The sequence below is a fragment of the Camelina sativa genome, chromosome 15 (assembly GCF_030686135.1).
Source record: "Camelina sativa cultivar CO46 ecotype springtype chromosome 15, ASM3068613v1".
Lineage (NCBI taxonomy): Eukaryota > Viridiplantae > Streptophyta > Magnoliopsida > Brassicales > Brassicaceae > Camelina > Camelina sativa.
The window spans coordinates 27,771,384-27,781,783 of NC_141894.1; the positions used below are offsets into that span (position 1 = coordinate 27,771,384).

Sequence of the window (10,400 nt, forward strand, 5' to 3'; positions counted from 1 at the left end):
CCCTCTTAATTCACCGCTCCGTTCTATAACATGAAATCTTAAAGATACTTCTCTACCCTTAACTAGACTAACACCAAGCCTAGATTCAAACCAAGATAACCTAACCTTGGGCTAAACTCCCCCTGAGCCTAGACTTCAGATCTTCAACTCTCTTGAGCAACCTTCACACACACGTCACACCGACGAACAAAGAAGCTTGAACAACACAAGCACCAAACCGCGAAACTAAGCCGCACACCAACAGAAAGCTCTCTAGGATTCTCACCTTTATGCCTCAGCTCTCTTGCTTCTTTAGGACGTGCCTAACACCTCCTTATATACCCATCAATACTTCCTAATCACCATAGGAGAAGATTTCCAAATCTCATAAGAAAAATACTTTTTCCTTTTTGCTATTTTCCTTTTCTTTGTAAAACTCCAATTTAATCAACCAAAGAAATAGTAGTTTTCCTCTTCAATTTATCCTCAAACCGTCCTTCAATATTGCCTTCTCAAGTCTTCTAGAAACTTCTCACGCACATAAAACAACAGCCATCTTGTATCACATCTTGAATCACACAGACACTACTTCAGACAGACCAATACATCTTCATTCTCCCCCTTTTTGACTATGCTTGTGAACTCATCAGTTCAAACACTTAAACAACATCACCAGACACATCTTCATTCTCCCCCTGAATGAGTCACAACATGGTCAAAACTAACAGGAAAATTCTCCCCGCTTTGCAATACGCGGTTGATAGCCTAGTACACAACCTCCATAGAACTCATCTTTTCTAACCCAAATCTTGTTGCGCCTTAGACCTCCATGATTAACTCCTTGAATGAATCTGAAACAATTCCTCTTAACATGTCCTTGAACTCCACAATGATAACATGTAGGACCATGAAACCTTACATCATAAGCATTCTCCATTCGGCTTCTCTCTCTCAACAATCTGAAACATTTTGGCCTAATATGCCCAACAACACCACAATAATGACAAACAGGTCGAAACACTTTTCTAGGTGCATTCTGCAATTCAGAAAATTTTGTACCACGTTCTTTCACAAATATCGTCTCTGAAGCAGCCTCTGTAGTAGTCTCTGAAATACGCTTTGAAGCAGACGTGATTTTTCCACTTGAAACAAACACTGGATCTGAATTTGAAACTTTTCCTTCATATCCAAGACCACACTTATCTGTCTTGCCAATACTTAGAATATGATCCAGCTTCTTTGTACCATTATTAAGCATCCTCAAATTCTTTTGAGTTTCTTCAAGCTGCACTTTAGCTTGTAATGCTTCTTCGCCCTTCTCTATTGCATGTTTCTCTGCTTCAACGACTTTAGCCTCTAACACGAGCTTCTCCTTAATCAAAACTGAATTATCCTCAACTACCTTAAGCCAATGTGCATACAACTTCTCGTAACTCTTACCAAGTTCTTCATAGCTCATATCCTCTGAATCACTATCACTCTCAGACTCATGCTCTGCTGCAGTTGCAGGTTTTGCTGCAGATTCAGAAGCAGTTGCAGACACTGTTGCAGACGCTGATTCAGAACTATCTTCAAAAGTTGTAAACGCCACAAAATTCTTCAGATCTTCTTCTTCATCTGAATCAGTTTCAGAATCACTAGTAACAACATTCATAGCCTTCTTCTTATGCTTTTGTAGATTAGCACAATCAGAACGTACATGACCATATCCTTTGCATTCAAAACATTGAACATTCTTTGATAAAGTCTTCATCTCTTCACCCATTCTACTTTTCTTCTCTTCGCCCTTACGCTTCAGAAATTTAGCAAATTGTCTTGATAACATGGCCATTGAATCTTCACAAGATGATACCTTAAGAGCTACTCCAATGTCAACTTCCTTCTTTATTGCTTCCTTAACTTCATCATCTTTCTTCTTAACTCCTTTAGCTTCATATGCTTTGCTTAATTCGAAAGCTTTAAGAATCCCAACAAACTCATCAAAAGCCATCTCATCTAAATTATGAGCTTCTTCGACTGCAGAAATTTTTGACTCAAATTTTGCAGGCAACGATCGCTTCAGCTTCTTCACAAGCTTTTTGTCTTTGTACTGCTTTCCAAGAGCAAAAGCCTCATTAGATATATCACATAACTTAGCACTGAACTCAGCCACAGTTTCTTTTTCTTCCATCCTTAGATTCTCAAATTGTGAAGCCAACATATCCAACTTAGTTCTCTTGACACTTGAAGTACCCTCAAACATATTCTCCAATGACTTCCACGCTTTCTGAGCTGATACACATTGAGAGATTAACTTGAAGTGGCTTGAATCAATAGCATTGTAAATCGCTGTCTTGGCTGTCGAATTGCAACTTGATAGCTTTTTCTCTGCAGCAGTCCACTTATCTCTTGGCTTAAGACACTCAACTCCTTTATCATCCACGAATTTAGGGGGCTCCCAACCAAGCTCAATCGAATTCCAACAATCCTCATCAAGGTTACTAATAAACGCTTGCATACGAACCTTCCAATATCCATAATTAGATGAATCAAGCAACGGTGGTCTTGTCATAGACGTGCCTTCTCTGTATGAAGTCATCACAACTGATTCAAAGCTCTTCCTTACTTCCTTAACTACCCTCACCCTTGATCTACCCGAAACAAGACTGAATCTCTATCGAGAACCCGCTCTGATACCACTTGTAAATGCGGATGAGGCAATAATAAAGAGCAGAAAGTAAAGAACACAAGAACTTTGTTAACGAGGTTCGGTTTTTCCTACTCCCCGGGACCACGTCCAGATTTCGATTCCACTAGAACAAGAAAGCAAATACAACCTATTCGCAAATGCGTAAATTAATCACAACCCTCTTAATTCACCGCTCCGTTCTATAACATGAAATCTTAAAGATACTTCTCTACCCTTAACTAGACTAACACCAAGCCTAGATTCAAACCAAGATAACCTAACCTTGGGCTAAACTCCCCCTGAGCCTAGACTTCAGATCTTCAACTCTCTTGAGCAACCTTCACACACACGTCACACCGACGAACAAAGAAGCTTGAACAACACAAGCACCAAACCGCGAAACTAAGCCGCACACCAACAGAAAGCTCTCTAGGATTCTCACCTTTATGCCTCAGCTCTCTTGCTTCTTTAGGACGTGCCTAACACCTCCTTATATACCCATCAATACTTCCTAATCACCATAGGAGAAGATTTCCAAATCTCATAAGAAAAATACTTTTTCCTTTTTGCTATTTTCCTTTTCTTTGTAAAACTCCAATTTAATCAACCAAAGAAATAGTAGTTTTCCTCTTCAATTTATCCTCAAACCGTCCTTCAATATTGCCTTCTCAAGTCTTCTAGAAACTTCTCACGCACATAAAACAACAGCCATCTTGTATCACATCTTGAATCACACAGACACTACTTCAGACAGACCAATACATCTTCAAATTCTTCGAAGAAAGCGCAGAGATCTATCTGGAGAGGTCAAGAAATACTTAGCCTCAAGAAGATCCCTAAAGAAGTCATTCCAAAAGGTCCTCAAGAGTTTGAAGGTTAAACAAGACCAGGAGTGCAACGACATATCCTTGGCAGTGTTTGGAGAAGCAGAAGCTGTCACAATTTCTCTGTTTGATTCTCTGTTTTGCTTCATGTGTGGATCAAAGACTTGTAGCAAATGGTCAGTCGTCTCAAAGCTTATGAACAAGAAGAAAGTTACGTGTGAAGCACAAGAAAACGAATTCACAAGGGTTGACTCCGAATTCCAATCTGAAAAGACTTTGAAGATGGAAGATGTTCATATACTAGAGTCATGCATTCAAGATCTTGAACATGGACTCGAGTCTCTCTCTAAGTCTTTGATCAAATACAGAGTCTCAATACTTAACATCTTAGACCACTAATGCCTACAAAATTTTGTACAAAAAGGAACAATTAATAGAAATATATTAAAGTCTCAGTTTTAAACATCTTATTTCTCTTATATGTGAATCTTTAATCATCCAAGAAAAAGTTCATCCTAGAAACAAGAAAGCAGAAAATTCTCAAATTATATAGTTTTTTTCTTTTCGTTTTTTTATAATTCAGGAGTAATTTTAAAAGCTTGTTAGGCCCAAAAGCTATTTTAAACCATGTTAAATTTCGAACCCGTGACCAATGCTACTCAAACCCAGATGGTGAGATTTTTCTCTCAAATTATATAGTTCTTCATTAAACATTTTAAAGTTCATGGGAAAAACAAATTTACGGTGAAAGATTCATATCCACCTACTTTGAAATTGCCACACGTACTCTACAATAGTAAACTCTATTTCTGCTTTGTAGGGTGAAGATAAATTGAAATGATTCAAGAAATTATGCTTTGTTTTCTTTAAAATCACACATTTGTTACAGTAGATAAATATAGTGGGAAACAATATTAATGGTACCACAAGAAATTTAGTGTGAACCTTTAAAGTCTCCGTGTGCATTCACGTGTCATTATCGATGAATAAGGATCTTGTCTGAATTCTAATTTTGAATTGGTCGTGTATTTTCAATATTTGATCATACAGTTAATATCGGTGGGACTTTTAAGAAGGTGTGACATGGGAAAACACATAGATAAATGTTCGATTTTTTTTAAAGGGTGATAGCATTAGTATATTTTTACTCTCTCTCTTTCTCCAAACTAAATGTAATGAAATTATTTGGGCTATTGCCATTGAGTCAACTCATTTGGATTTTTTTTTTTTTTTTTTGTCGGCCAACATTTCTATTATAAAGTATAAATACATCGTTTGATCATACTAGGCCTGGGCATTCGGTTAACCATTCGGTTTCGGTTCGGTTGTATTCGGTTTCGGTTATTTTGGATATAGTAATATAGTAACCATTTGGATATTTTTGAAATTTCGGTTCGGTTCGGTTCGGTTTCTTTCGGTTCGGTTTCGGTTTGGTTATTTAAATAAATAACCATAACTAACATAAATTATATTAACATTAACCAAATAAACCAAATATAACCAAAACTAACCGAATATAACCAAAATTAACCAAATATACAATAACAAAAATACAAAAAAGGGAAAAATATGGATTCAATTTTACAAAATAGTATTTAACTTTGTAAATTCAAAATAATAACATTTACATATATTGATTATTTAAAATATTTAATTGTTTTGAATCTAGAAATAATTTATATTTTAAGTTTATTTTATAGTTTTGCATAATATTAAGTATATAATATTTGTATCTTCTAGGTTTTCGGATATTTCGGTTAACCATTTAATTGTCGGTTCGGTTCGGTTCGGTTTCAGTTAGTTTGGATATAGATTTTTACTAACCATTCAGGTATTTGAAGAATTTCGGTTCGGTTCGGTTTGGTTTTTTTCGGTTCGGTTTCGGTCGGTTATTTGGTTATCGGTTATTTTGCCCAGCCCTAGATCATACATTACAAACCCAAGAGATGGTCAAAGGAGAATTCTTAACTCTAGCCTCCTTTGCTAGTGTATCAGCCAATACATTGCTATTTCTACCAACAAATTTAAACTTATGGAGACTATTACTCATAGCAAGTATGTCCTCCAAGTATCCTTGAACTTCTCCAACATGTTCCAGTGGACAATCTTGTTTCTGAGTCTTTTCCAAATATGTATATATAACCTTTGAGTCTCCACAGAAGGTAATTGGATGATAGTCAAGACGCTTGGTCTGGAGGAGAACTTCCCTAAGTGCAATGGCTTCTACTTCAATTGCCGAGCTGGTAGGTTCAATGGATGAAGATCCCTTCAAGATACATTTGCCTTGCTCATTATGCAGTGCCCATCCTATTCCAGCATTACTCTGATTGTTAAGCCATAATGCATCTGTATAACAGTAAAATGAAGTGATTTGATTTAAGTCCACACATTTAGTGGGAACCTGATTCTTGTCTTTATCCTTGCTTGCTTCTGCGTGGAGCCTTGATTCGCTGTTGGCCTCCCTCCATAACCTGTGGTCCATGAGAGCTTTATTTATAATATCTAGAATTGCCCCTCTTTTGTTATTATAAAGAAGATCATTGCGAGCTTTCCATATTCTCCAGCCAATGAATGGGAAAATATAATCTTTCGGAGAATTCTCATTTTTTGAAGAAAGCAACCCTTGAATGAAATCAACCAGAGAGCAGTTAGACCATGATACCCAAGGTATTTTATGTTTGTCTTTTGCTCCAGACCACCAAAACTTCCGTATTTGCCCTGTAAGATGAGTGGTAATTTTTTTAGGTAGCAAAAAACAAGACATTGTGTACGTAGGTAGGGCAGTAGCAACAGCTTTGATCAACACTTCTTTCCCTCCTGGTGAACGTAGCTTGGAATACCAACTATTTAGTTTGTTCTGCAATCTCTGAGATATATAGGCAAACACATTACTTTTATCTCTTCCGATTGCCTCTGGTAATCCCAAATATTTCCCAACGCCTCCAATTTTGGTAATTCCAGTAGAGTTCATAATATTTTGTTGAGTATTTGGATGGACATTCTTACCAAAGAGGATAGCCGACTTCTGAAAATTGACGTGTTGACCTGAGGCTGATGCATAGGTTCTTAAAAGATCCAAAACTTTCTGGCATTCCTCCTCTTCAGCTTTACAAAAAAGAAGAGAATCATCAGCAAATAGCAGATGAGATATGGCGGGACCATTTCTGCTTGCCTTGAAGCCTTGTATATGTTTTGCTTTAACAGCTTCAGAGATAAGAGATGAGAGCCCTTCTGTAGATAACAGGTATAAATAAGGAGAAAGAGGGTCACCTTGTCTCAATCCTCTTTGTGGTATGATCTTCTTGGAAGGGGAGCCATTGATGAGCACTGAGTAAGATACTGTTGTGATACACTTCATTATCCAATGGCACCATTTATCTGCAAAACCTAATCTTTTTAGGATAGCTTCAATGTAACTCCACTCAACTTTATCAAACGCTTTGGCTATATCTAGCTTCAATGCCATGAAAGGAGTTTTGATTTTTTTGGTATGCAATGAGTGCAGTAGTTCATGAGCAATAATGATGTTATCTGTAATTAGTCTGCCAGGTATAAAAGCAGATTGAAATTCAGATATCAAAACATGCAGCCATGGTTTGAGTCTATCTGCCAAAATTTTAGAGATTAGCTTGTATGCTATGTTGCATAAGCTAATCGGTCTAAAATCCTTAACTTGCGTAGGAGATTCAACTTTGGGAATGAGGCAGATATGAGTGTGATTTAACTTTGGGTCTAGATAACTAGTATCAAAGAAGTGAGTAATAAATTTAATCACACCTGGTTTTATGTCATTCCAATGATATTTGTAGAAGCCCGCATTCAGTCCATCAGGTCCTGGCGCTTTATCTACATTCATGCTAAATAAGGCGTTGTATATTTCTTCCTCTGTGACCAATGCAGTAAGCTTTTGATTCATCTCATCAGATACCTTTGGTTGGAGATATTGGAGAATGGTTTCAATATGCTCACTGCCTGAAGAGGAATATATATCAGTAAAATATGAGTTAATAACCTCTTGGATTTCTTCATCTGTTTGGCGAATATTACCATCTGCATCTTGAATGGTGGTGATACGATTATGGCTTCTTCTTTGTTTTGTTTTCTCATGAAAGAATCTGGTGTTCTTATCGCCTGCTTGTATCCATTGCACTCGACTTTTTGTGCACCAATACTCCTCTTCCATCCTATATTCATGTTGAAGCTTCAACTTGCAACTCATTTGGATTTTTCATTTTACCATTTTCCAACCAACAATAATGACGATTTTTTTTTGTTTTGCACGAAATAATGACAATTTTATCTTTCAATTCAGCCTTCTCCGTCTCATTTTTTTATTTTGTTATTACTTTTTTTTCTAAGAAATATACATAACTTCATAGTCAATTTTGTTAAATTATTTTAAAAATTTATATTTTACTTTTAGTTCTTCACAATAATTGTTACTTTTCTAGGAGTTGCAGTGAAATCCCGTGCAAAATTGTATTTTACATGTTTGTGGATTTTAAAAAAAAAATGAAAAAAAGGAAACAGAATGAATTAACTCAAGCATCTTTCGACCCTTGAAATTTACAATTTTATATTTTTTACGACAAAGGAAACAAACATTTACTTCTTTTGCATATTCATGTTTAAAAAGACTTTATATCTATAAACCTCCACACGATTTAATTTGTTCACATGCCTTTATCAACGGCTACGGATCTTCCTCCACCTGAAAACACCATTATAAGCATAGTTATTTTATATTTCTTAATTAAATATAAGCATAATGCATGCGTGTGATATCATATGGTAAGCACATGATTTGGATCAATTTAGAATTTTTAAGAGATTAAAGATTAGAGTAACATTTTTCTTTTCTTTTCTTACACTTTACATTAAATCACATAACATGGTTTCTGGATAAATTGCGGCATTTTCAACGTGATTAATACTTGAGAATTGAGATTCAAATTCTTGAATCAGCATTGTCTGTGCCTTGTCCTTTGCCACGTTGTATTCTTGAGGTTAACATGAAATGTGAAACACTTGAAACGAGGCTAATTAATTATTCTCTCTTAAAAAAATGTTGAGAGGTAAGGATGAGATCTGCACGAATGGCATAACCCTCAAGAGCAGACAAGCCAGCTCTCGTTCATGTTTTAAATAAGCACTCATGCAACGCAGCGCATCTCAATGCCTTAAGAAATTTAAAAGTTTGGCTGTGAGGACGGTTGGCAAAAGATATTGCAGAGATATTTTATTTTTATACTAGATAAGATGCTTTTTGCCACCTTGGAAGGGGAACATTGCATTGATGATTCGAATTTTTTAACCTCATAATCTCTCTTTCCTAATGGTGTATATAAGTATCGACCGGAGAGGCATTGAGAAGGCAGAACAAACATCTTAAGCTCTCTCAACATCTTCTCTTTGATCAAGAAACAAATAACTTAAGATCAACAAAAATGGCAGTCTCCTTCCATGTTCGATCAAACAGCCTTCCCTCTAGACTTCACCCACAAGCTGCTCATGTAGATGAGCAGTTGGCCCGATTAAGATCTTCCGAGGAAGCTTCAACATCTTCCAGCTCCTCTATCTGCCAAAAACTTGACAAACTTCAGGATCTACACGAGTCTCTTGACAAGCTTATTCGTCTACCTGTCACACAACATGCTCTATCTCAAGAGAAGAACAAGAAAGCTGTCGAGCAGCTTCTTGATGGATCTCTACGGATCTTGGATTTTTGCAACATTTCCAAGGATGCTTTGTCTCAGATGAAAGAGGGTCTCATGGAGATCCAATCGATTCTACGAAGAAAGCGAGGAGATCTATCTGGAGAGGTCAAGAAATACTTAGCCTCAAGAAGATCCCTAAAGAAGTCATTCCAAAAGGTCCTCAAGAGTTTGAAGGTCAAACAAGACCAAGAATGTAATGACGAATCTTTGGCAGTTTTTGGAGAAGCTGAAACTATTACAGTGACCCTTTTTTATTCTCTGTTCTCCTTCATGTCCGGATCAAAGTCTTGTGGCAAATGGTCATTGGTCTCAAAGCTAATGAACCAGAAGAAGGTCTCATGCTGTGAAGTGCAAGAAAACGAATTTACAAGGGTGGACTCCGAGTTTCAATCTGAAAAGACTTTGAAGATAGAGGATGTTCAGGTGCTAGAGTCATGCATTCAAGATCTTGAAGATGGACTTGAATCTCTCTCCAAGTCTTTGATTAAATACAGAGTCTCGATTCTTAACATCTTAGGCCATTTATAAATGCCTATAAATTTCGTACACATACTAAAGAAAAATTAATAGAAACTAATTCAAGATTTCTCATATAGTTTTGTGTTATTCATTCTTAATTTTATTCTATTATTATCCAAGAACAAGTTTAGTTCAGAATCAAGAAAACAAAAGTAATCGACCGTTGGCTTTTGAACCATCCCAAATTTCACAGTTTAGGCTTCTCACCGTAACAAGTTATGTTGTTAGCTTGAGTCCACAAAACTTCAATGCCAAGATTGCTCATAACTATAAGATATATAATCATGTGTGAATTCACATGCTTTCAGCAAAGAAGCTCTCTTCATGTCTTATGTCTATATGGTGAAACAAAATGGATATGAAATCAAAATCTATAAATTAGTTTTTTTTTTTTTTTTTTTTTTTTTTTTTTTTTTTTAATTCCTTTATGGGATTGTTGAACAAGCTGCCTTAAGTATGCAAAATTGTTTATTCCTGTCCCATTCTTAACATTTTCGAAATAGGGCAAATGATGATAATGAAATCAAAGAAAATATATTACCTTCTCTGTTTTAACTTTTGTATCTTATATAATAAGAGAAGGTTTTTCTGAGCTTCTACTGAGAACATGACATCTGGCTTATTATATAATTGACACATGTCCTCTATTATTCTTAAAGGCCATTGTTTTAATGTTTTCATATTGAGCCTAAC

The 10,400-nt window shown here is 36.1% G+C and overlaps 3 protein-coding genes across 3 annotated transcripts; 2 read left to right on the forward strand and 1 right to left on the reverse strand.

Annotated features, from left to right (window-relative positions):
• Positions 1-552: 552 nt before the first annotated feature.
• Positions 553-2,789, reverse strand: LOC147927219 (uncharacterized). Its single transcript, XM_087489005.1, has one exon. The coding sequence runs from the start codon at positions 2,555-2,557 to the stop codon at positions 701-703; it is 1,857 nt and encodes a 618-aa protein (XP_087345131.1). The 5' UTR covers positions 2,558-2,789; the 3' UTR covers positions 553-700.
• A 448-nt stretch (positions 2,790-3,237) lies between these two features.
• LOC147927220 (uncharacterized) lies at positions 3,238-3,870 on the forward strand (the record flags this gene model as incomplete). The annotated part of the gene is made up of 1 exon (XM_087487359.1): positions 3,238-3,870. A coding segment is annotated over one exon (633 nt), but the record flags the coding sequence as incomplete, so codon positions are not given.
• A 4,979-nt stretch (positions 3,871-8,849) lies between these two features.
• On the forward strand, positions 8,850-9,779 carry LOC104747511 (uncharacterized). Its single transcript, XM_010469155.2, has one exon. It carries the CDS (start codon positions 8,919-8,921, stop codon positions 9,714-9,716), a length of 798 nt encoding a protein of 265 aa, XP_010467457.1. The 5' UTR covers positions 8,850-8,918; the 3' UTR covers positions 9,717-9,779.
• Positions 9,780-10,400: the final 621 nt, after the last annotated feature.